At 46.2% G+C, this 27278-nt stretch overlaps 1 protein-coding gene and 1 non-coding gene across 2 annotated transcripts in view; both read right to left on the bottom strand.

Annotated features, from left to right (window-relative positions):
* Positions 1–17399: 17399 nt before the first annotated feature.
* LOC119434866 (mediator of RNA polymerase II transcription subunit 17-like) overlaps positions 17400–27278 on the bottom strand; it is a 109487-nt gene continuing 99608 nt past the window's right edge. Inside the window, 1 exon segment of the mRNA XM_049659623.1 lies at positions 17400–17635. Within this exon segment, the coding sequence (XP_049515580.1) occupies positions 17425–17635 (211 nt within the window). The 3' untranslated portion in view covers positions 17400–17424.
* On the bottom strand, positions 19934–20005 carry Trnat-ugu (transfer RNA threonine (anticodon UGU)). The gene has a single exon. It is a non-coding gene; the product is annotated as a tRNA-Thr (tRNA).

Genomic DNA, 27278 nt, shown 5'->3' with positions numbered 1-27278 from the left:
CAAGATCGAATGCTTTAGAAAAATCTATGTATATTCCCATAAGTAATATTTTATCGGTGAATGCCTGTAGAATTGTTTCTTTATGAATTAAAAGAGCTGTTTCGGTGGAAAGATGCTTCCTAAAGCCATGTTGGAAATCGCCTAACAAATTATTTTTGTCAAGATACGATACTATTCTAGCGTGAATGATTTTTTCATTGCCTTTTGAAAATACTGGTAGGATCGAAATTGGACGATAATTACCCAGCAAGTTTTTGTCACCTTTTTTAAACACAGGCTGCACTCGAGCAATTTGCATGTCTTTCGGAAATTGACCAGATGATAGAATCAAGTTGTAAATGTGCATGAGTAAGGACAGGACAAATGATGTCAAGGACATGCTTTACAGGTCCAATTTGAATACCATCTGTGTCCTGGGATTTACTACTTTTAACAGAGCTTATAAAAGAGAAAACCTCAGTTAAGGAACTCCTCATCAGATCTAATGCCATACCACGTATACTGTAGTCATAAAGTTTGGACAGAAGCACAACATGATTTACACTGTCAACTCCTTACGCAGGTCCAGAAATAAACCTACCGCATATAAACGTTTTTCAATATTTTGCAGTATTTCATGTTTTATGTTTAGAAGCGCATACTCACATGATTTCTTTGAAATCCATATTTTGCCGTACTGATAATACCATATTTCCTTAAGAAACCCTCCAGCCATGAATTTAGAACAGTTTCCAAAAGTCTCGACAGAAGAGGTAGTATTGATATAGGTCGGAAATTGTTTACACTATGGTCGGCGCCACCTTTATGAATCGGGCAAACTCTGACTATTTTAAGTTTGCTAGGGAAAATTCCGGATTCAAGTATTTTATTGATAATGTGAGCGAAGACATTAGAGATGATACACATATTTTATAGGAGATGCTATGATACAGTCGACACCTGCAGCAGTGTTGCGCGTGAGTACATGAAATCATTGAGATGCATATTAGTGCAGCGCGGCAGAGAATGTTTTCACTTCACATCACGCGCAAGAGCGCTGCCTGTGCATTCATGTGATTTCATGCAGCCCTACTTTTGCCGCGGGCTTTACCGTAATGCTTGGGCAGTGCGGTGAAGTTTGACAAAATTTTAATGATGTCGCACCATATCACCGAATTTCACGCTTTGAGATTTAACCTTGAGCGGAGCGGTAGCAAATGCTTACATTTAACTTAAGCACAAGCGCACTGTGCATGCATTCGTTTCATTTCGCGATGTGTTACTTCTGTCAAGGGCTTTACCGCATTGCTTGGGTAGTGCGGTGAAGTGTGACAAATTTTTAATGATGTCGCGCGATATGACCGAATTTCATGCTTTGAGACTTAAACTTGAGCGGAGAGGTAGCAAATTGTTCCCTTCACCTTAAGAACAGGCGCACTGTGCATGCATTCATATGATTTCATGATGCCTTACTCCTGTCGAGGGCTTTACTGCAATGCTTGTGTAGGGCTGTGAAGCTTCATGAAGTTGTAATAAGATCACATGGTCTGATAGAATTTCATGCACTAAAGCGTTTATTTTGTGCAGAGAGGCAATGAAACTTCATACTGAGCTCGCAGTTTCACAGGCATATGTGATTTTCTGAGGTCAATAATAAAACTGTGCATGTTTCTTTTGATGGCAGCCTTTACAGCATGATTGGTAGTCATGCTGTGAAGCGTGCAGTGGCAGTCATCAGCCATAGCCGGCGCCTTTTCGGATGTTTTATTATGCTTCTGTAAACTGAGCCTGTACGTTCGCGTTTACGCTTCACACAAGAGTCTGGTGTGATTATCTCACAGGAAAAGCGCTTAGCAGGAATTTGCGTTGAAGAGCTGTGAACGATGACTGACCCAGAGGGAACGTTATGTACGATGGGCGATGGCACGGCGCCGCGCAGGTTGATGACCGAGCATTGGATATGCAACGTCGGCAGCGCGTTCTCAGAACTTTCGCTTCGACACTGCTTCTTGCAGAACCGGCGCGTAGTAATAAACAAATCAAATATACTAAATACAGCGGTAAAGCTGCACATAGAGCATCGCTTCTTTATGCTTCTAATGCCGAGAAAACCTGCACGACAAATAGTTATTGTTGCTCGCAAACAACGAGTGCATGGCGCTGCCACCGCAAAGTAACGACCGCAATTTACGCGCGTTGGGTGTTCGCACTGAAATTTATGCCGATGCGTGGTGTAAGTGATTTCCCTGTACTCAGTTTAGTAGGGAAACTCTATGCCCTTGCTGGCGGTTTTGCTCTTCCATAGTATGCGGCGTACCGACCCAGATCAAGCCACTGCCTCCTGCCCGCAGTGACGCCATTTCCTACAAGCTGATGCGGCAGCTTTTTTGTCTATTCTGCTTGCACAAAGTGCCCTGTCATGTAATTCCCAGTGAAAGCTGCATTAATTCACGCACTAGGCATGCTTGAGCTAGGTTTTAGCTCTAATGAAACTTCGCTTGGGCAAAGTGGCATCGTGACAGCACTACTACCATTCTTCCACTCGCGCCCTTCTATCCATTGTGAAAGTGTGACACCTGATTTAGTTCGAACACATTTTGATGAAGGAGTTTTTAATACATTGATGAATTAAGAATACCTTGCTCCACCAAGCTTGAGCAGGCTAAGATTGGTGTGCAAGTAGAGTGAGCTTATCTCATAATGCCAACATACATGACCGGTAAACGGTTATGCAGACAGGCTGGAACTAAAGAACATGGTAGTGTCACTTCTAGGTGCTTGACACATTAAGAGATAGCATGACATACTTACAGGTAGAACATTAGCATGACGTATTATGAGCATGACATGTTAACACATAACAGCTGCAAGGACCCACTAATCTTATTGGGCTGATGTTAGTTTATTACTTTGAATGCGACAGCATTATAGGTGAACTTCAACCACTTTGAAAGATCTAGCAGAAAAAGTGGCCTGATCGCAAAGACAGTGCAGTTTAGCGCAGAATCTCAAAATACTAGCTGTCAAGAGGGAAGAATGAAAGAACTGGCACGTTTTGCACGTGCCAGATGTTTCCAAGAGTATAGGCATAGCTACCGGGGGGCACTTGCCTCACTACTGTCAAAAGTGGGGGGTTTGAAGTATGCCATTTGCCCCCCCCCCCCACACACACACACACTTTTGAAAGTGGGCACTTTCGGCTGCATGCTGGAAAGTTCAACAAAACTACAGCTGAAGCTAAATTTTATTTTGCAATAGACTGGCCATGTAGATAATGCTTTTATTTGCTATATGTATACCCTGATTAGGCAGCGAGGATTGTCTTTTGTGCTTCCTTGTGATGCGCTGTAGCGGGCGAAACACGGGATTCGCCATACGCGCTCACATTGTGAAGGCCTGGAGCTGGACTGTTCTAGCCGTAACAAATTTCCGCTTGTGCTACTCGCATCATGCCGTTTTTTGAGACCACTTAACCGTATTTGAAAACACAATCCGCTTGCCATATATAATCCACGGGCGAGGGGAGAAGTCCTGATAAAGATTTATAATCAGCCGCTCGACCATACAGGACCAATGTGCCCTGGTGGACGGAGACCGGGCTGCCGCAATAGCCGCAGGGGTCCCGGAATAGGAAGCCCTCCTAGAAGTTGTACGGGGCGGGTCCTTCTGGCTGGTCCCAAACGTTCTCTTTGTACATAGCCACAATAAATGTTTTTTACTCACTCACCCCCAACGATTGGTGTACCTTGCGGCATGAAATCCTTGGTGTGCCTTATGGCAGAAAATTTTCGAAGCACAACTTCCAATTTTGTCGACTTTATTTTCAGGTCCTTTGTAAATAAGAGCTACACTATTACTTGTTTCCTGGCAGGAGCAAGAGCAGCATATATTTGATGTTCTGAAGAAATGGCCACTTTTTGGTGATGTGTACCGAAAACTTGAACCGTGGAGATTGCTTATGTGCTCGAAAAACAGTTACGGAATACTCTCTTTCCCCAATTTTTTATGCGTTATACACGTCATTTAACAGCACGGTGTTTATATTTATTCGAAGTACGAAGCATTGTTCTGAGTGACAAGCGATATATGTTCATTCTATTTAGGTTCATTACAGCCTTTGTAGAAAGTTACTCGTTGAAGTGTTTCAGGGTGTCATAGTGCCGCTAGTCTAATAGTTTCCCAGACTTCTAAAACAACTGCACAAGATACGGACTTGAAATTCCGTGAAAATAGAATTCTGAGAGCAATGAGTAGCGAAACTTTCCCTTTCTTGCTTTAAATGCAAGTGTTCCAGATAATTATTAAACCCTCAATTTTTCATGAGTTTTTGTGCATCATACGAGGGGCGTAGTTTGTTTCTCTGTTGTCCTCGGTGAGCTAACCATGCCATCTTGTTTATAGCTGGGGAAAATTAGGGGCATGTTATAGGCAATATATTGGCAATGTGTATGATGAGTGGGTTAAATTCGCCTTTTTCGATAGAATAGACTGCTACACTGTCATAATTACAACTACAAATGAGGTAAAATTGTGCAAACATAGGGGGAATAATACGCCAAGTTTATGTGCAATGGTAAATGCATGTTGATCAAGTACAGCTTTAAAAAATTGTCTGTAAGCAAGTATTAGGAAATATCACGCTGTTGTTAGGTTTCACAATGTCCTCAAGAGAATTCTGCATTTCCGATATTTTATACTTTTATGGAATAGGCAACATTTTAACTACAATGTCTCGCGGAGTTTTAACATTTCTGGCTTATTTAGAAGCGTTACGAATAGTTATTTAACCCTCATTTTTTGCCTTTAACTTTTTCATTCGTGATATACAGGGTTCGCATGGTGTCCTCATTGAACTAAAGGAGGTAGCTTCTTTCAGTTTTGTGACTTTGAAGACCAGGTAACGTTTGATCTGGAGGTAAAGTTCACAATAGATGGGTAATTGGGACTGTTGCAATGAATTACGTATGCAAGCACTCTAGAGTGCTTGTAGCAATGGCCTCTAGAGCCTATCTAACGAGTGGGGCAGAATTGAGCCCACTGCCCTGACAGAACTGTAAACGCCACCAAGACCAAATTTAGTGAAAATTGGTGGTAGGCTATGAAAACTCTCTGTGCGAGTTAAATTGGGTTGGGTCAAACAGTCTTCATAAAAAAATCTTATTCAAGCATTAGAGCATATAATATGACCGCTTTCAGCTGTTCTTCCCAATGTCCTGACGTAGCTGTTGGTTACAACAAAATTATATTTCGTGGAAAGGGGAGGGGGTTAAGGTAAGTGCTATGTGTGACAAAATTTTTACGGTCATGGTCTAGTTGCAAATAATTACTGAGCCGTCATTTTTCCGCACTATTTTTTATGCATCCTAAAACGTTCATAGTTGGTTTCAGCGATGTCCTCGGTGAACTAAACAAGACACATTGTTTATATTTGGAGAAAATAAAGAGCGCAGTATGGGCATTATGTCAGTACACTTCAGACAGGGGACTAATTATGATAGTTGCAGTAAAATACGCAAGCAAGTGATCTGGAGCTTTCTGAAGGTGTTTTACGAACAAAGAATTTATCCCGTTGACCTCGGAGGACTGTGAACTCAACTGATATCAAATCTACAGAAATTTGAGAGGGCAGGGGGCGGGGGAATGAGTAGGGAGGTAGTACACTATGATAAACGTTATGACAAAGTAATGTGTTAAGTGAATTAATGGTTTTTTAAATTTCCAAAAAGAAGTACTCCAAAGCATTACATGCAAGCCAGATATCCAACAGAAAAGTCATATACAGGCAACTTTTTAACAGTGTGATATAATTACAGGAAACTGAAATTTTCATTTCAACTGTTCGAAAGAAACAGCTTTGCTGGAAATTTGGTTGTAATTCTCCAAGGTCGCACACATCTGCTGTCCTTTCTTGTGTGAATATTGAGAGTCATTCATGTTGATTGTACTTCATTGTGTATAACCTCGATAATACTACTACCTTAACTAGCGATACATTTGTGCTATAGACCTAAACAGCAAGTACAATTTCTTGTTTAATTAGTAAAATGGTCTGTAACAAATGGGGATTTTCTTTACATGCCCTGCGGTGCTACTGGGTGGGATCAGGAACCTCTGGATGCTCACTGCCTTTTGTACCTGCATCATCTTGAGACTTTATATAGTTGCAAGAAATAAATCGAAATTTAAATATTTCAAGCTGGCCATGGTTCACCATGTATGATTTATAGATATATCTATGTCTGGTGAATCTAAAAATAACTGACAGATACATTTCCAGGCTTTTTCACTTATTGTAATAGTAATTCCAAATATATATATATAATGACAGAGAGAGAGACAGAGAGTTGCGAGATCATTTGCAGTTTGCCCCCCCCCCACCCCCCACCCCCCCACCCCCCACTCAAGAAATAATTGGTACGCCACTGTCCAAGAGTGACTTTGGCATGAGAGAAGTACGCGTGCAATTGTGGATTAATGGTTAGAACATTGGGCCACTGTGCTGGAAGACAGATTCGATCCCACCAACAGTCACACACTGCTTTATAGCATTATGGGCAGACTTCACCCACTTTAGAACTGGGTTGAGTGTACACGAGTGTGTCACAGTTTGCACGAAATCGCAAGCTTGTGAGAGGTACGAGGTATAGGAACGTCACTTTGATAAACGAGAGTGTGCAAGGTCGCACGTGCTTGCAGGTGTCGAGATGTCACAATCATCACAACCTATTGCATACTTAGACAGTTAGCAGTGCTATGTTCTAGCCTAGTTTTCTTAATTTACTGAAGCTGAATATCTGGAGAAACATTAGCACATGCAAAGAATTCTCAATACACAATTATGGGACACTCTGCAGATGACCTATTTATTGATGTGAGCTACTTGCAGTTAGGCGCAGGGGAAAAGGGATGGGTCAACTGTATAGCTTCACCACAGCATGGTAGGATGTTAAGTGGTGCAGTCAGCGGATAACTTCTTGCTCTACGTGTATGTTTAGTGTGCTTTACCAATTCTGAAACCCTAGAGAAAGAAGTGTTCAATAGCTTTCGCATGAATATTTATGAGCCTGTTCGTATTTCTTTCTTGGCGCAGAGAAAAAGCATTTCAAGCCATACGGGTTCACTTTTTGGAGGAAGCATTAAAGTACCTAGAGCAGCTACTTGTGGCCTGAAGCATCCAAACAACAGGGCGATATGAATTTCAATGTGGCAAAGTATGCTGTCAAATCCTTAGTTTTTATTGGTTACCTTAGCCTGCAGCAAAATAATAAAAAGCCATAAATTCCTAGTAGCTGAATCATGAAATGCTTAAGTTGTGCATGTTTACATGTTTTCTCCACACCACACATAATTTTTAACTTTTCCTCTAGATGTCTAATAAAACGAATGAGCTTTCACATTACTACTTATTTAATTGAAATTTTTTGCATGCTCAACAGTGTTTGTAGTGATAGTATGTAAATAAGGCGTGGAAAAGTTTATTTAGGTGCTTTGAGTGAGTGCTCAACAGCAAGTTTTAACAACTGTAGTGAAATTACCTTGGTATTATTTTTATCCCTCAAATATGTCACACCTTTTCACACCCATTTCATGTATTAAAGCAGGCTACCTTTATATAGCTGTTTTATTGAGCATACAAATTACTCTGCTACATTAAAGTAACATTTAGGTGGGCTACACTGTCATACACCATAAAAATGTGCTGTATTCTTTCACTCAAACAAAATATGAATAACTTTGAATTAATATTGAGGCCATTTTCAGGTAACATTTCAATGCCCTTTTCTAGATGTTCACTGAACATCTGCGTAAAATGCACAAGTCTTGCAACACAATGTCTCTGGGATACTCAGAATACGTTCTAGAAAAATAAAGAAACAAGTATAGTGCATACAAAAATGTGATCTGGATCATTGAAACGTGTTATAATTCTTTAACTATGCTCAGCGTAGGTACAGGAGCCCAATACTTGATCACCCACACAAGAGTAAAAGCATATGTGAAAGACAGTCCAACAATAAATGTGTGTTGTGCATTTAACACGAGTTCATTGCAAAAGAGCATAATCTGGACTTGAGCGTTGAATTCGAGTGCTGCCCTTTAGCATGAATTTTTTTATGCTGTTGTCTCTGTCTACTTGTGTTAATGGCCAATAAAAATTGTAGGCAAAGCTATACCTTGCCTCAAATATGATAGTGATAAGCACCCGATCAAAGAGTAGTAGTATATAAAAAGGCTAACCGAGGACCTAGCACATAACTCAGTTAGGGCAAAAAACAAACAGTTATGTGGAGGCTAGTTGGTTATGGAACACAGAGGCCAAGTTGTGCTGCATAGCTGATACAAAATACTCCCAAGTAAAAACGCTAAAGCACACAAGATGGTGCATAATCATCTTGTGTGTTTCGTATGAACTATGCAGTGCAACTTGGCTTCCATGCAAAAGACACACAGTACAAAAAAAAAAAAAGTCCAGTGTATATCTTTTTGTTGTGCTGTGTGCTTTTCGTGTATTCTTTTGCACTCACTATATCAAAGGGAAGCAATGCTCCCAATTTCATAGCAGGTAAATATCGTGCACCTGCAAAAAAAAATGTAGAAAAAAGCTATATATAAGTAATATGCTGCATTGGCCTGTCACATATACAATGCCAGCTTTGCAGGAAAAGTAAACATTTATAACCAAACTTTTATTGGCAGAACCATTACAGCAAACTATACAAGTTTGATTTTTCATCTTAGACAAAATAGCGTACAATTCACATAGAGGTACACGCGTTCCTGATGACTTGATGGTAGTGAATGCATGCAGGTGGTACATCTAGGGGACCTGTACAAAAGAGGAAAAAAAGCACAAGTGAAGTACAAAGGATTAAAAAGAATCTGCAAATTGCACTCAAATATGAATATGTCACTGTGACAATCTGCTGTGTAGCATTTTTTTTAGCCTGTGGGTCCGCGGGCACACGTGCCTGTCTTGCATGAAGCTGCTTAGCACGGCTTCACGACATGACTTTTCTCTATCCGCCACCCGAGAATGCGCTCTGTAGCGGTCAGGCTCCGCCGAGAGACTTGTGGCAACAGGAAGGTAATGTGGGCAATGCAAGTGCAGATTTTGTTTGCTAAAGCTGTATCAGACCAATGGAAAGCAAATTTTGTAACATACTTGAATATCCAAAATACTTGTGGCTACTTAGAAGCAGAATAATCAGGTTTTCAAATTCAATAATACAAAGTGAACCTGCCCACATAAACAAGTTCCACAATAAACAAGTTCCCGAGGGATTGTCGACGCGAGCTGGCGGTGTCAAGAACAATGAGACACTGGGGGTGACGCTCTTTAGATGCTGAAGTCTGCCCATGCCAAATCAAATAACCGATCAAAAATATGTTGGGAACTTGTTCCTTGCAGTTGAGCCGTAACAATCCTGATGCCGCAGGCAACCATAAAACAGTTAAACAACTACTAATGGAACTATATTAGTGCATTGTTAATGAACAAATAACCCTCTTAACAGCATTGAAGTGTACAAATAAATTGTAAATTGCCACCGGGGTTAGGTTATATTAGGTTAGTTTGGGTAGAGTTGACTAGAACTAGTTCTGGCTGCCTTCTCGATGAAATGGTGCCCTTCTTTGAAAGTAGAGTAGAATAGAACTCGCTCTGCTTCCTTCACAATGAATGTGGCAATTCTTGGCCAGAAACAAGTTGACTAGAACTAGCTCTGCTACCTTCACATGAAATGTTGCCCTTCTTTGCCAGTAGAGTTGACTAGAATGACTAGAATTTAAAACTGAATAGAACAATAAAAAAAAAATTTCACATCACTTTGTTGTGCCAGTGTTTACTGGTAGCTTGTGGATTCACTGAAACCTGATTAGAACAAGCAGGCCTATGCACTAAAAATAGTTCACTGTATTAGGTAACTCTTTAAATCCAACCCATCTCTAACAAAATGAAAAACTTTTGTATTGTGTTCGTTCTACACGAATTTTTCGTCTTCAGTGAAAAAATTAAGCCAAAGATATCTGCTTTTTTGTAAACGGAACTACGCATAGTAGACAGCAATTTTTACTTGTGCCTTGAACAGCTTGCCAGTCGCTAAAAATTGCGACTCAATTGGATCTTGCTTATAGTACACTGCTGGAATGCTTCTGAGTATTCTTGCATTTAGGCTAAAAAAAAAAGCCCCTTTTATGAGCAAGTATCTGACATGAGTATCAGTCAGCAAGTTATGCGTGTGTGATATAGAGGAGAATTCAGTTTATGCTGGTCTGGTTTGTTATGTTCGGGTTTCACTGTACCAAGAGAAGAATGCTATGTACTATGAGTATGGATCTTTTCCTTGGCAGTAGCCAAACATGACTTAGAGCACACAATTACTTTGTTATCCCATTTATCCGCTAAAGGGCCAAGGCATGCTCTGTGAAATCCTCTTCAACAATATGCACATAAAATGTCCAGTACTACTCCAGCATATAGCGGTTGCCTGCACACACAATGCAACTTGTAAATGCAATCTTTTGGCCGCACACGAACAGTGAGAGAGCTTGTGAGTGGAAAATCTTCCATGTTGCCTTTTTTTATGCATTTCAGCAAATGTCTGCGCAGCATACTCTGATTAAGGTTTAAATTTTCTGGACGCCTATCTGATGCTACATAATACATATTTGCAATTGCAAACAAGCCACAGTCACGTGTGTTGCGCTGGTTTTGTGCCCCTTTAGTGCGAATGGTCAGCGTTGGAGACTGCAATTTTAGCATATGACAGATTTGCCTGACGGCATCGGAAGGAGTATCTTGGTCAATCGAGTCAGATACAAACACTGTGTTTTCATTAGTGTCAACATTGCTTACTGTAAGCCAGTGATCGGGGTTTCGGGCATGCAAGATTTGAATAAAAGGGCTTTTTACTTGAGCACATTGTAAACGCTGACCAAGAAGCACATCTTGAAAGCCATCCCAATGAGGAAATTTTTCATGAATAGTACTGATCCCATGGACGGTACTGATTCTGCCCCCGAGGAAGAATGGCAGAAAAAGCTACATGCACCATGGAATTCCTTTCAATAATCCCCTGAGCGAGCTGGCGATACTTGTCGATGCACACGCTGACACTGTTATCAGTGTTGTTAGTGCCAACGTGCACGATGCCAATATCAAAACCAGCTAGCTTGTCAGCAATCATTGACAGCAAGTACTCAATCTTTATTCCTCTATGCGCGGCAACACTGACTGACAAACGACGATCCGCGATAGGAAATACTGGTCCAAGTATTTCACCATCGAGTCGCCGGCAACCAAACACGTGTCATTTCGCAAGCAGTACAATCTAAAATAACACCGAGAAAAAGAAAAGAAGATGAAACTGCGAGAAAATAAATCTGAGCTTTTTTCACACACGAAAGAAGGCTACCTTCAAGGCAGCAGTATATATATTGCCAAATCCGAGAAATCCGCGCTAGGGATGAACGAAGCAAGCGGTCGCGAACAAGAGCAGCAAGATCGGTAGATACGCGACAAATACAATCAAAATACTTATTAGAAAAGATTAATATAACGCTAGCAAATATAAAATAACGCTGCAATGCGGCTTTAGCACACATAAAACAAAGCAAGCGGTCGCGAACAGCAGCAACAAGAACGGCAGATACGAGACAAAAATAATCAAAATACAAACAAAATACTTATTAGAAAAGATTAATATAACGCCAGTAAATATAAAATAACGCTCAAATGCAGCTTTCGCGCATATAAAAGGATGATGTTAAAGGCTTGCGAGGATGCAGCAGAACCAGGCCTTGGGACCAGCACCAGTGGCAGCAGAAAAGCACGACCCGCAAGCGCAGCTGACGGGATGCGTACTGAATCAACTGAATGCCACGTGCGAATAACATAAAATCAAACTACGCGCCCTCAAAAAACCGGAAATACGCGTGCGTGTGACGTTGTATTTTAGTGACGTCACTTCCGTGCGTTGCTGGAGCCGTGTCTGTGTGGATTCGTCTAGAGTGCACTGCGGCACAGCAGTCACTGGCAATTTTGTTTCGCATGGTAGGCACTCCGCCGCCGAGCCGCCGCCCGTGTCACGCCTACCACAGCAGCCGCTGGGTTTCGCGGGTGGTTGTGCGGTTCCATGTGTGAGGTCTTTATTCTATGATCTTACAACGAAGGAAATGCAGTAGGTCGCCGTGCTGAGTTGCGTCGAAATACGCAAGAGGCTAAAGTTTTCATAGGTTTCCTGTTGATGAAAACCGTTGCAAGCAATGGGCCGCCACTGTAAAAAGCGAAAGTTGGATTCTCATACCAGATCATCCATTGCGCTAAACATTTCGTAACCGTTAAGCTTCTCTTTTATTTTGAGTGGCGTGCATGAGCCAACCGATGATCTTAGGATCGTTATTAGCGTGTTATTACAATTTCTTGCTGCACTGTGGGAAAGATAGATTAGGATTAGCCTCGAATGTAGATCGAGCTAGCGAGCAGATGCCCCACAAAGCACGTCACATTCAAATTTATTTTCATCTCAAAGAATTGTGCCACTTGCAGTGTAGATATCCTATCACACGTTCACATACGCAGGCAGCACAGTCATAGATGCGTTATAATTGCAGTGTGAATGTCATAAACGCGCCTAAACGTGTCAATTAAATTTCAAGCGCAAAATAACATGTACAGGGTTAGTGCAGAGTTGGAGGGATCGGACGGCCGTGGCCTACAGCTCAGACTGCGCGGTCTTACACAGCCGGCGTCGCTGTCGGTACCAACGTTACTAGGTTGAGACGGTACCTCGTCAGTCCCATCACCGAGGCGATCGCTTCTGGCGCCGCTCACGGTGACGTAGAAATCGGCTACTGCTTGTCTTTAACATGAAATAGTTCTTAATAAAACAAAACTATCTCGAACTTGCGCGTGTTTCGTAAAGCAGTGCCCAGTACTAAACCACTGGTGCGATCGAGATCAACGATCCGACGGCATTTCGTCTCGCGGACGGAAACCTAAGCACCGGCCGTCTCGGCAAGGCGGCACGACTGGCTTGCAAGTATACTACGTTTCGTTTGCTAATCGCACCAAAGACACCGTTTGCCATTCGCACCAATTCATTTAAGCCCACGTTAATCGTGTTGTGAAACACTATGATGAGCTGCAGGCCAGATCGCAAGCGCTGTCGTCCGTCACTGCGGCGGTCAGCGACCTAGGCCTACCGTCTCGTTCGGCCGTATTCCGATGGAGGCAAAATGCAAGAACGTTTCCCTGGGTGCACGTTAAAGAAACTCACGTAGTCGAAATTGATCCGGCGCCCCCACTACCGTTTGCTTCATAATGAAATCGTGGTTTTAGCACCGTCTCCACCCCCATCCGATTCAAAAAAAAAAAAAAAAAAAAAAGCGCCATCCTCGCGTGCAAGCGGGGGCGGCGGACGTGGGCGGAGCCTACGCAACGTGGCTATAGGGGTTAAAATATATCGACGGTGCCTACCACTGTTTACAAACATGGTGTGGTCTATAAGCGATACGTGTATACTACATGGAGTGCTATGGGAAAATTAACGGGAGTCTGAAGAGACCACACTATATCCGGTCCTGCACTATAAGCGGTTACGTTATAAGTGGTCTATACTGTAGTAGTGTAGATGACTATCATCTGTATGTCTGTGCATGACCCTCCATCCCAAAATGAGAATGCAAGTCATTAAAGGGCCCCTAAACCACCTCAGATATTTTTTGAACATTGCAAGTAAACAGGCGCATCGAGTTCAGAATGCCGTCACGATCAACGATGCCAAACGCTGCAGTGCTACGCGCCATGGGCGCGCCACAAAACCAAAAAAACAATGCCGTCCTCCTCCCCTCGCCTTTCCGGTAACCCCAGCGGTCGTCATGATGTCAGCAGGGGGAATCTGGTGATGTCAACGGCGGAAACGATGTCCATTGGTCGAACAAGAACGTATGACTTCCGGTTTGTCTGCTCGCAGGTACGCGCGCTCCCTGCTCGTCCTCGCCGTGTTGCTCGTTTGTGCGCTTGCGCATAGGCAATTACGGCCCGCAACGCAAGTGCCAAATCGCTCGTTTTCCAACACAGTCATGCGTAGTGGTCTCATTAGCTGCGCGAACAGAGTGCGACAGTGTTGGCCTTTCCAGACGTGCGCGCAACACAGGGCACGCCGTTTGCCATTCGCGGGCCACCGTTCGACAGCGGTTTTGCTCGCGAGCGACGAGATTTCCTTGCCGTACGTAGAGAGGATGAGACCGGGACTCATTTGTGCGGCAGCCTCACCGCCGCTGATCGCTCGACGGCGCCGATATCGTCGCTAGGCCTTTTCCGGTTCCCTTAAAGCTAAAGCGGACGGCGCTTCGAAATGAATTACCGACGCTCACAAGCCGTAATATTTTACGATGCGAGCACAGCCGAGCCAGTCGTCACCCGTCGGTAGCCGTGCACTCAGCTGCAGCCGATGTTTTCGTTGCCGGTGGCAGAGGCGCGCAGCTTCGCCATCGTCAATTGGCCCGTTGATTGTGCAGCGGGCGGGGCGCCGGCTGAACTGTCGTCTACTTTGGACACCTCTCGCGCGGCAGACTGGAGGCTTTATCGTCGTCCGCATATGTGCCGCTAGCATGGCTAGCGTGGACGTGCCTTAAGCGGAAGTAGGCAGTGTTTTCAGAGGCGCGTTGGCGATGACGTATGTCACGTGACATTTGGAGCAGCAATCGGTGAGGAGGAGAGACCAGCCGTAGCGAAGGAAAGAGCGAAATGAGCGAGGGCCGTTTTTTGATCATCAAACGCGTGTAACTCCGCTATTACGGCACCATTTCAAAAAATTCTCGCGGCTACGTGTTCGTTGTAGACTCGTGCACAACTGCAACACCACAACTAAATTTAGACCTCTGGGTGGTTTAGGGGCCCTTTAAGATCAATTTACTATAACAGAACGCTTATTAAACATACAGGCAGAATTTTACATTCCTCATTTCGACTAAGGCCGATCGAACAAGCAAGATATTGCGGGCGGTAAATGCTGAGGCTATCACAGTTGTCTCATAAGCGGGACCGAGCGAGATTTCCGCTTCTTACAAAACAATGAACACCAGCACGTACATCAACCAACGTTACATGGACAATTAGAAGGCCAACAAAAAACAGAGGAGAGAAAAACCAGGCCGCAGTGGGCAAATTGCAGCTGTTAGTATTTACAGTTTCGAACAGACTGTTTAGACCCACATAGTCGGAAAAATCATACAAGCAACACAGCGAATTGGGCGAGTTAGTAGGCTAACATGGTTAACATTCTTGGCGTATATGCGCAGCGCGACACCGACATGTTCTTCATTCTTTGTCCCACATCTGTGTTGTGCAGCACATATAGGCCAGAATCTTACAAGTGAACAACCTCTCATGTCAGGCGTGCGCATTTCAGCGTTAACAGGGGTGTGCCTCGATATAAATGCTGCTTTATGAGTAAACAAGACGAACTCACCTCGCATATCCTGGTCTCTTTGGGAGCCGTTCGGTCTCAGTCCATACGTAGTAACCATATCAGCCGCCGGTGCACGTCTGTCTGTCCGCACGGCACTGCATAAAAAGCTTTGCCGCCTTCCGTGCGGTTTGTGCAGTTGGGTGCGCTGCACCCCATCATACTGGAATCATCATCATCAGCCTACATTTTATGTCCACTGCAGGACGAAGGCCTCTCCCTGCGATCTCCAATTACCCCTGTCTTGCGATAGCATATTTCAACTTGCGCCTGCAAATTTCCTAACTTATCACCCCATCTGGTTTTCTGCCGACCTCAACTGCGCTTCCCTTCACTTGGTATTCATTCTGTAACCCTAATGGTCCATCTGTTATCCATCCTACGCATTACATGGCCTGCCCAGCTCCATTTCTTCTGCTTAATGCGAACTAGAATATCGGCTATCCCCGTTTGTTCTGTGATCCACACCACTCTCTTCCTGTCTCCTAACGTTAGTCCGAAGATATTTTGTTCCATTGCTCTTTGTGCGGTCCTTAACTTGTTCTCGAGCTTCTTTGTTAACCTCAAAGTTTCTGCCCCATATGTTAGCACCGGTACAATGCAATGATTGTATACTTTTCTTTTCAACGACAGTGGTAAGCTCCCAGTCAGGATTTGGCAATGCCTGCCGTATGCACTCAGACCCAATTTTATTCTTCTGTGAATTTCTTTCTCATGATCAGGGTCCCCTGTGAGTAATTGACCTAGATAAACGTACTCCTTTACAGATTCTAGAGGCTGACTGGCGATCCTGAATTCTTGTTCCCTTACCAGGCTATTGAACATTATCTTTGTCTTCTGCATATGCACCTTCAACCCAATTCTTACACTTTCTCGATTAAGGTCCTCAATCATTTGCTGTAATTCGTCTCCATTGTTGTTGAATAGGACAACGTCATCTGCAAACCAAAGGTTGCTGAGATATTCGCCTAATTGTCGGAGTCATGAGGGAGGTAGTGGCCGAATACTGCACCAGGGAGGCCAATTCCTGTTCTGGTGAGGGAGTGACTTTGATGAAGCTTAGTGGGCCTTCCTAGTTTGGTTGCACCTGAACCAGTATAGCCCCACTAGCTGTCGGCAATATATTTTTTCTTGCCGGTGTCAGGCACCACTCCATGCCTGAAAATGTGGTGGACTGGAGTAGGATTCGAACTTACGGCCTGCAGATTTAAAGCCGGGTATTCGACCTCTGCTCCAAACCACCACCTTGTACTTGAATACAAGTGCCAATATAATGTGTTTCGTAGCACTTCACCAAGGTCCTTGACTTAATATCGTCGAATACCGTACGTACCTCAACCAGAGTCGCGGAATGAAATGCACGCCGCACGCTCGATGATCCCTTGATTGCAATGACGATGGCACCGACGGAAACACGTCGAGTCGCCGTCGTGCCCATAAAGTTGGCTACGCAGGGGCGCAGTTGAACATTTGACGTCATTTTGCGCCACGTGATGGCGCTCAGCGAATAGCGGTTCGAGCAGTGCCGGAAAAGTCATGCGCAACTCTGCTCCCATAGGGAGCATATATAGTAAGTCTACATTGCATTCGCAAGCACCGCCATTACGTGGCTCCGTATTCAAGGTGACATCGGCATCAAGCGCCCGGCGCCGCTGCGCCCACTACCCCTATTCTAGTACACTGTACCTTTGGGCCCTTAAGGAGAAATGAAATTTACTGATGGCATCACCGGGTCAGGCGCCGCCGAAAACACTTGGTTCACCTTCCGAACCCTGCACTCAACGTAGGAAATGACGCTGCACTTCATCATGGCCCTCTCCTGGACCCGACTGGTTGTTCACGAGAGTGGAGACCGTGGCTGTTCCTATCGTAATACTTGCCACGCTGAAAGACACTTAAACCACAAACGATGTTAACGAGGCGGCACAGGAATGAGATGAGCCCACAGTGCGTGTGAAAGGGGCGTTTATTGTCGTCAGGTTGTGAGTGCAGCCATGAGGTGCTCCATCTTGGAAAGGAACGAGCGTCCCTGCATGCGTGCCAGGCAGACTTCGCGGAAGGCACCACTCAGGTTGTGCCACTTGCGGTCGCGCACCAACGTCGACGGATAGAAGTCTTGCTGCTGGGGTGAGCATGACACGCACACCTCGGCACCGGACTGGGGACCGCACCGCACGGATATCATCCTGCAAATCAGCATCGCTTTCTCTGTAGTGTGAAACATGCTTTTTTTATTCTGGGGTTTTACATGCCGAAGCCACGATTTTGAAGTAGATCGTATAGTGGCCAATTCGGTATTAATTTCAACCACATTGGGTGCTTTAATGCGCACCGAATGCACGGTACACGGGCGTTCTTCTATTTCTCCGACATAGAAATGCGGCCGCCGTGGACAGTATTTGTACAAAACATGTTAACCTGCTCAGTAGGACCAAACACGGAGTGCCCAGGATGACGCTGGGGCATCAAGTGGTTAATTCCTAACAACCCAGGTCGCATGACTGAATTGACGGTGAAGTACGGGAACACATCACTCATGATACCTTCCAAGCTGGTTTTGTGGCACACGCGCCATAATTTTTCGAATGTAATGAAAAAAACCTGTGTATTGACCTGTCTGTAATAGGAGCAAATATTATGCGTGCTTTGTAATTTAAAAATGCTTTAAAGTTTAAATTTATTTTGGAGTTCGCAATAGCGGTTAATGAAGTTCAGTGCGAGGAGACATGGCCGACGTTCAAAGCTGTTCGCGGCTGGTCATTCAGCGCTGTGTGCTGTGCCCTTTCTGTCCGTGTCATTCTGTCGGCGCTAAAAAAAAATTAGAAGATGGCCTAGCAACAAGCCCATACCCATAGCTACCCGCATTGCATATGCAGTGTTCGGAATTCGGTTGCAGCAAAGTCGTCGTGTTGGAGCAGTGAGGTCCTCGCGCTACCTGTGCTTAGCGTCAGCTCCTGAAGAAACGATGTGTGTATATTGCTCGTAATTGCCCATAAGCGGTGCCTGCTAATAGCATACTTTGGAACCAAATGCAGCAGCAAGCACCAACTCGAAAGCTCACGTCTGCCCCTGAAGGAAGCCACAAGTTATCTGTGTGTGATCACTGAACCTGGAATGGTATTTGGGTTGTGAACCTCAATGTTAGCACCAACCTGGTTCGTCCATCGTGGCACGTATGCTGTAATTAAGTGTTGACGATTGGTCAAGTTCATTCTCAGACTGGTACAGCGCAACAAGAAGCCAGCCAAAAGAAGGGACAGAGCGCTGCTTTTTTTATACTTGTCCCATGACTATCCATGCCTGCTAACAGTGATCTGATGTCGCGTAGAAGTAGCTTGACTGGAATGCAGTACGTGAGAGAACGCGCACGACACACGTTGAAGGCTATTAAGTTAACAATTAAAGATACATTTCTAGAAGAAGGTAGGAGGGAGCCCGATGTACAAGAAATGAAGTCCGCTAGTGTTCAGGATTAGGTGAGTTGGTATTTCATTCTCAAACTGGTACAGTGCAACAATAAAAGAAAGAAACAGCCAAGCCGGCCCAAACAGAAGGAACAGGCTCTGTTCCTTCTTTTGGCCGGCTCGGCTGTTTCTTCGTTTTCTTGTTGCGCTGTACCAGTTTGAGTAGGTATAGAAGTCCTCTCTGAACATTCTGAAAGTCGTAAAACCCGACACCACAATTTTTAGGAGCTGCAGTCACTTGTGTACGTAGCATCATAGCATTCTAACAGACACGGGCGTCGTCTACTTTCTGATCCTGTGTCTCGTGCTGTTAGGATACTGTGAATCTGTACCTAGAAGCTTAATGCTGTAGTACATAGTGCGGCGGCGTATCACCATGACAAGCATTAAATATACTGTTAGGAGTACATGGAGTTTTTTAATAGCTAAATAAAGTGCTGGAATTTTTGTACTCATAGTGGCAAGCGTAAAGAAGGAAGCTATCGGCCAATCTCGCTGACCGGCGTGTGCTTCTACCTGCTGCGGCTCATTATCTTAAAGTGAGGATGAAAACCCCAGATTACCAATAACCTATGCTAAAACAAGTTCCTTCACTAGAAATTAAAGAAAGCATCCCAATTTGTTAAGTTAGTCATGTACTTAACCTGCATTAGATCAATGTCTGTGCATGCTGAAAGGAGCCGTTTCAAACTAAATTAATCGAACAAAGTAAGCAAGTGCAAGGAAAGCCTTAAGGTACCAGCTAATTTGGTATTCCTGAACAGACTGCATTGACCCAATGCTCAAAACAGGGGAGACTGATTCCTTTTCTTGCTGTTGAAAGGCTGCTTGAATGTCAACAGCATACTACATATTGTTCTGAGGGAAAGTGTTAAGCATCGATATCTCTAAGCTTTCATATATCATAAGAAGCCAACAAACAATAACACCAAGGACAACATAGGGGAAATTACTTGTACTTATTAATTGAATTAAAGAAATGATAAATAATGGAAATGAAAATGGATGAAAAAAACAACTATCTGCAGGTGGGGAACGAACCCACGTCTTCGCATTACACGTGCGATGCTCTCACCATTGAGCTACCGCGGAGCTGTTTTCCCATCCACTTTCTGGGGTATTTATGTTTTACAACTACAGTAAAAGCTCGATGATACGATCACGGCTAATACGAATTTCAGGATGATACAAATATTTCTGTGGTCCCGGCCTAGCCCCATTACTTTGCATCGTGCTAGAGAACGGTTGTTACGAATCGATTTTCAGCCTGTGTCGGTTGATACAAATAAACGCCGCCCCACCGACGGCCGCGAAAGAGAACAGCGCGCAGTCACGCGCTTTCTCTCCTCTTTTGGTGCGGAGGCGCGGCGCCGGACAGCGCGGACTCCGCGACTGGGCGCGAAGAGTTTGAAGCGGTGGCGCTTCAAGCTTTTTACGTACATGTGCCTGAGTGAGTTCACCTCTGACTCTTTAATTTAGCTACAGTCGAATCTCGTTAATTCGAACACGCTTATTTCGAACATACCGCGCACCAACAATGCTCTTAGCAGCGCGCCAAATAACGCGGCGGCGCCTCCGACCGGCATTGCTCCGACACCGCCGTAGAGCAAAAGCTCAGGAGACCCCTCAATGCCGCGCGCGAAGGAACGGGGGAAAAAAAAAGAACCCGCGGCGGAAATTTCCCCCTCTCTCAAATTGCAAGGTCGCCGTTTCTGCATCGCGCCGGAACAAGCGTGTACGTGCCGACTAGAGTGTTCTAGACAACCGTATTCTAGCACACACTAGTGCCGACGTCTCAGCCACGCGGATAAAATGGCAGTGAACCCTTCTCCTCTATTTACTAGTCACACGTTGACCTTGGACGCTGCGGCAGCAACGCAAAGGGAAGCAGCGGCGAAGGCACAGTTGGGCCAACGAAACTGCCACGCCCGCAAACGCTCGCTTCCCGATAACGGCAGAAAACGAAACTTCAGGGGGCGGCTAAAATAAGCTGGCGCCAGCACGGCGGCGGGCGCGCACATCTCCGTGCGCACGGAGTCGAAGGTGAGAGAGCTACGAGGGAGTTGAGAGGGAGGGCGAGGGGAGCCACCGAAGCGGCAGAGTTGACGCGGCCAAATCCGCTTCCCTGGCGCGCCCTCCTCCCTCACCTTCGACGGTCTCCGCGCGCACCCGTGTGCCGGCGCCGCCCGCTCGCTCCCTGAAGCTTCGTTTTCTGTCGTTATCGGGAAGCGACCGTTAGCCCGCGTGGGCAGTTTCGTGGCCCGCGCTTGCTATGCGCTTGCGTGCCGCGATATTTCACGACTCGCACCGTTCATGCATCGTGCTATGGTGCACGAATACTTCAAAAATACGTCCTTTTAATTCGAACAAATTTTCGGGCCCCTTCGAGTTCGAATTATCGAGATTCGACAGTAGTTTTAATTGTGTTTCGATGATACAAATTTCGGCTAATACGAATAATTTTCGTGACCCCGTGAGATTCGTATCATCGAGCTTTTACTGTATAACTAACCCTGGGAGTGTTAGCCAGCGCCACCACTCCTAATGGCTCCGTGATGCTCTCACCATTGAGCTACGCGGAGCCATTCTGAGTGCTGGCTAACACTCGCAGGGTTAGTTATAGTTTTAAAACATAAATACCCCAGAAAGTGGATGGGAAAACGGCTTCACGGTAGCTGAATGGTGAGAGCATCGCACGTGTAATGCGAAGACATGGGTTCGTTCCCCACCTGCGGACAGTTGTTTTTTTATCCATTTTCATTTCCATTATTTATCATTTCTTTAATTCAATTATTAAGTACAAATAATTTCCCCTATGTTGTCCTTGGTGTTATTGTTTGTTGGCTTCTTATGATATGCTTATTAAAAATCGGACCCCTCGGTTCCCTTTCTTCTCGTAAGCTTTCATATGTGTTTTCTTCACGAACAATGGAATAAAACTGTGTACCTTTACTAATTTCATAATCCAAATATCGTTAATTTTTTAGGACCCCACATTAAAACTTTAACAAACAGACAATGAAGGTGTGGCTAAGTACAAGTACACACTGAACACGCTTGAGCGGTTGAGTGGCCGGCTGCGGAATGCGACAGCATCTGTAGCTGCTACCTCGCGGTAACTGCTAGGTTCCACGTATGTTTCTCCTATAGCCCATGGACCCGGCAAGTGGCATGATCATGCTTGGTCTCATGGCAGTGTTGGCCTGTGCTTTCTTTTTTTCTTCTTTTTTTTGCAATAGATCGCAGCCAAGTGGGCCAAAGTGTGATTCCGTCTGTACATGTATTTAGCATTCGTTCTTCTTCTTGCTGGAGTTTTATGTGCCACAACCAATTATGATTATGAGGCACACCGTAGTGGAGGGCTCCGGATTAATTTTTGACCACCTGGGGTTCTTTAACATGCACTACAACGCAAACACACAGCCGTTTTTGCATTTCGATGGAGGCAAAATGCGGCTGCCGCGGCCGGGATTCGATCCCGCGATCTCGTGCTCTGCAGCGCAACGCCTTAGCTGATTGAGCCACTGTGGCGGGTATTTAGCATTCGTGTGCATCTTATTATACGCGCGAGTTTGTATCATGTTCTGAATGTTGTACTTGCAGTGATGTAAGCGTTCTTATATATATATATATATATATATATATTGTGAGCATTATATTACCCCTTCATCTTCTTCATCTGTATATACTCATCATCATGGCCAGCGCCATTCGCTTCAGCGCGCGGCCTGCTTAATAAACCGTCGAGGTTGAACAGCTGTCTCGCAAGTGGTGGAGAGTGCTCTCGATCCCTTGGTCCTCTCCGACTTCGAGTTTCCCTGGAGCTTCGTTCCGGTCGCCGCTTGCCCCGCCTTTCCGCCACCATGCCCCAAGAGGATCCACCAGGAGCCCCCAGCTGGACTGGCTGGACAATTATGACCGAGTGAGTGAGTCTAACCGGTGGGATGATTCTCACAAGCTTCGGAGCGTCGCATTCTACCTCACTGACGTTGCCAGGACTTGGTTTCTTAACCATGAGCGCTCCTTCCCTGACTGGGCGGCTTTCAGACACCAGCTTCGGCAAATTTTCGGCGCCCCCAACGTCCGCTCTGAGGTAGCCAAGAAAAAGCTTGATGCACGCATGCAACTTCCCGGGGAAACATACACCTCTTATATCGAGGACGTCCTCGCCCTTTGTCGCCGGGTTGACGCAGCCATGACTGAATCAGATCGTGTTCGTCATATCCTCAAGGGCATTGCCCACGTCGCGTTCAACGCACTGGCCATCAAGAATCCAAATACCGTTAACGATGTTATCGCCACTTGCCAGCATCTGGACGCCCTGCAGGCCATCCGTTTACAACCTGTCGCCTGTGACACGCCTCCTTCCTCCGATGCGGACCTGCGTGTCCTGATTCGGACTCTCATACGCGAGGAGCTCCAAGTGTACGGCCTGCGCAGTCCTCCCGCTCTTCAGCCGCAACCTTCGGTTCCTGGCCTGCGCGACATCATCAACGAGGAGCTGTCCTCCATGACCTGCACTGTGGGCTGTGTCCCTCCTTCGCCGGCGCCCTCGTATGCTCAGGTTGCGGCTATGCCACCAGCGTTCGTTCAGACAACGCCTCCTGCTCCTGCTACTCCCAACCATCTGGCGACTCTGGCACCTCGTGCACCTGCCACAGCATATTACCCTACCCGCCCTTCGCCCCGCCCCATTTGTTATTACTGCGGTATTCGCGGGCACATATCGCGCTTTTGTCGCAGACGACAACAGGACGAACGCCGTGGTTACGATGTTTACGAGCGAGACCCATTGCTTCTCCCAAGTGCCTACCAGCGCCGGCTTTCCCAACGCTCACTTACTCCGCCTCCAAATCCCGAAGAGCCTCGCAACTACCGTCAAGGGCGCCGCCGCTCGCCTTCCCCTCTCCGACGCTCGACATCACCTCTGCTACCGGCCTCCCGCACTCCTGACTACCGATCGGAAAACTAGATGGTGCAGTTTTTGGAGGGAAAGCTGCATGGCCCGCACAGACTACAATTCCTCCAGTGTGCCCGGCCAATACTTTATTAGTGTGTGTAGAAGGTGTACCCGTTCCTGCATTGATTGATACGGGCGCAGCTATTTCTGTTATTCACGCTGACTTGTGCTCTCGTCTACGCAAGGTTACTACACCTTACAATGGAGCTATTCTACATGGCGCAAATAATGTTGTGATTCGGCCATCGGCGCAATGCACAGTTCGAGTTTCGATTGACGGGATTCGCCACCATATTCAGTTCGCAGTGTTGACTTCCTGTGCTCACATGCTTATACTAGGGTGGGACTTTCTCTCTTCCGCGTCCGCTTTTATTTCGTGCCGTCAACGCCTCGTTAACTTGACCGAGACCGACAATTCCGACGACGTGCCCGACCCGCGCCTTCGCTTACGAACTGCTGACGATTGTATGGTGCCTCCTGGCCGCGAACAACTTCTTGTAGTTAACTCTGACATCGCCGATGGTGACGTTTTAGTTGTACCATCAGCTCGTTGCCTATCCAAAGGGATTGCTCTGGCACCTAGCCTTGTTCGCTTCACCAACGGTACGGCCACTTTGGCTGTACTCAACACAACCCCTGAGCCAGTACTTCTTCCTAAAGGCGCTGTTGTCATTTGCGTCTTGGACACTCAGCCTGTCTGTGTACTTACCTCGACTACTGCTGTTTCACGGGCACCTACCGCTATAGAGCCAGCCCCTGCTTCTGTTCTCGCTAGTGCAATCAGCACTGATCTAACGCCACAGCAGACGGAAGAGTTACTGGCGTTGTTATTCAAGCATAAAGACTCCTTCGACGTGCACTCTCCTCTTCTGGGACAGACTTCTGCAACGGCTCATCGCATACACACGGATGGAACTTCCATCGTGCGCCGGCGGCCATATCGTGTTTCTTCCGCCGAACGCCAGATCATCGATACCCAGGTTGCCGACATGCTGAAACGAAGCATCATCCGCCCTTCCTCAAGCCCTTGGTCGTCACCTGTCGTTTTGGTGCGTAAGAAAGACGGCTCAGTGCGATTTTGCGTAGACTACCGTGCCTTGAACAAAATCACCCGCAAAGATGTATATCCACTTCCCCGAATCGATGATGCGTTAGATTCATTACAAGGCGCGGAGTATTTCACCAGCCTTGATCTACGCTCCGGATACTGGCAGATCCCCATGCACGAAGAAGACAAGGAAAAAACTGCCTTTGCCACTCCCGATGGACTTTACGAATTTAACGTAATGCCTTTCGGCCTGTGTAATGCTCCCGCCACATTTGAGCGGCTGATTGACACCGTACTACGGGGCCTAAAGTGGAAGACTTGCTTATGCTACCTTGACGACATCGTCATATTTTCGTCGACCTTCCATCAGCACTTGCAGCGCCTCGACGAAGTCTTGACATGCCTCTCTGCTGCTGGCCTTCAGCTGAATACAAAAAAAGTGCCACTTCGCCAGCAAAACCATTAAAGTACTCGGACACCTTGTCAGCAAGGAGGGCATTCGACCTGACCCCGATAAGATTACCGCTGTCCTGCGCTTCCCCAGGCCTCAACGCGCCAAAGACTTGCGTAGCTTCCTTGGCCTAGCCTCGTATTTCCGGCGCTTCATACGTAACTTTGCCACCATTGCGGCGCCGCTCCATCAACTACTTCCTTCTGGAGCTCCCTATGTATGGTCGGACGAGTGCCAAACTGCTTTTGACGCCCTCAAGCGTGCCCTCACGTCCGAACCTGTGCTTTGTCATTTTGACAACACCGCACCCACTCTTCTACATACTGACGCCAGCGGCCATGGTATCGGCGCTGTTCTTCTGCAACGTCAGCAAACTTCCGAAGAACGTGTGGTCGCATACGCAAGTCGCACGCTAACACCTGCAGAGAAAAATTATACGATTACCGAGCAAGAGTGTCTTGCCGTTGTTTGGTCCGTCCAAAAATTCCGGCCTTATCTGCACGGCCGCCACTTTACGGTCGTTACTGATCACCACGCCTTGTGCTGGTTGGCGACGGTAAAAAATTTAACGGGCCGTCTCGGCCGTTGGATACTTCGTTTACAAGAATACGACTTCGACGTCACCTACAAGTCTGGAAAGAAACACCAGGATGCCGATGCTCTCTCTCGTTGTCCCCTACCACCGTCTTCAAACACTGCCTGCTTACCACCTTCCGTGAGCAACCCGCCGGACGTCTCTCCTGCATTTCCTTCACTCGCAGCTCTCGACCGGCTCCCACCTAGCCATTCTCATACGTTTGCAACTTGCCAACGTAGTGACCCCTACTGCCACTCCGTTATGGAACGTATTCGGGGATCCTCTCGCACACCTAACGCTCGACTCCGTCGGCAGTTGAAGAACCACAAGATTCAAAATTCGGTGCTATACCGGTACGTGTTTCATCCCGAAGGACACCGTTGGGTCCCTGTAGTTCCCCGATCACTTCGGACCCAGATACTGGAGACCTTTCATGACGATCCCACTGCCGGTCACTTTGGTTTTCATAAAACCTATGAGCGAATTCGCAGCCGCTTCTCTTGGCCTGGACTTGCAACAAGCGTAGCAAAATACGTGGCTTCCTGTTCGATCTGCCAACACCGCAAACGACTGACCTCACCTCCGGCTGGACTGCTACAACCTGTCCCGTGTCCTGAAGCTCCTTTCGCAGTAGTTGGTATCGACTTGTATGGTCCACTACCCTTATCGGCTGGCGGTAAACGATGGATTGTCACAGCTGTAGACCACTTGACACGGTACGCTGAAACAGCCGCACTACCTTCCGGTTCCGCAGCGGAGGTTGCATCCTTTTCTTGGAAACCATCTTTTTACGACACGGAGCCCCACGTATTCTTTTGAGTGACCGCGGCAGGACCTTTCTGTCTAAACTTCTCGACGATGTTCTCCGTGCGTCCAATACCATCCATAAAACGACTTCCAGCTACCACCCTCAAACTAATGGCCTCACAGAGCGCTTTCATCGTACGCTGTCCGACATGATTTCAATGTACATCAACCCTGATCACACCAATTGGGATGTTATTCTCCCATTCGTCACCTTCGCTTACAACACGGCCGTCCAACGCACAACGGGGTACTCGCCCTTTTTCCTTGTGTATGGTCGTCAACCAATCACTGTCCTCGACGTCTCTTTCTTTGACGTCCCCGTGCCATCGTACAATTCAACGTGTGAGCAATTTGTTTCGCGAATTACCCAGTGTCGCCAACACGCCCGCCTCAACACCGACGCCAGTCAACAAGACCGCAAAACTCGCTATGATGCATCCCACCGTGTCGTTTCCTTCCAGCCTGGAGACGAAGTGTTGCTGTGGACTCCAGTTCGCGTTCCTGGTTTATGCGAGAAATTTC

This window comes from Dermacentor silvarum, unplaced genomic scaffold (assembly GCF_013339745.2).
Source record: "Dermacentor silvarum isolate Dsil-2018 unplaced genomic scaffold, BIME_Dsil_1.4 Seq296, whole genome shotgun sequence".
Classification (NCBI taxonomy): Eukaryota; Metazoa; Arthropoda; class Arachnida; order Ixodida; family Ixodidae; genus Dermacentor; species Dermacentor silvarum.
This window is presented reverse-complemented; position numbering and strand designations above follow the sequence as displayed.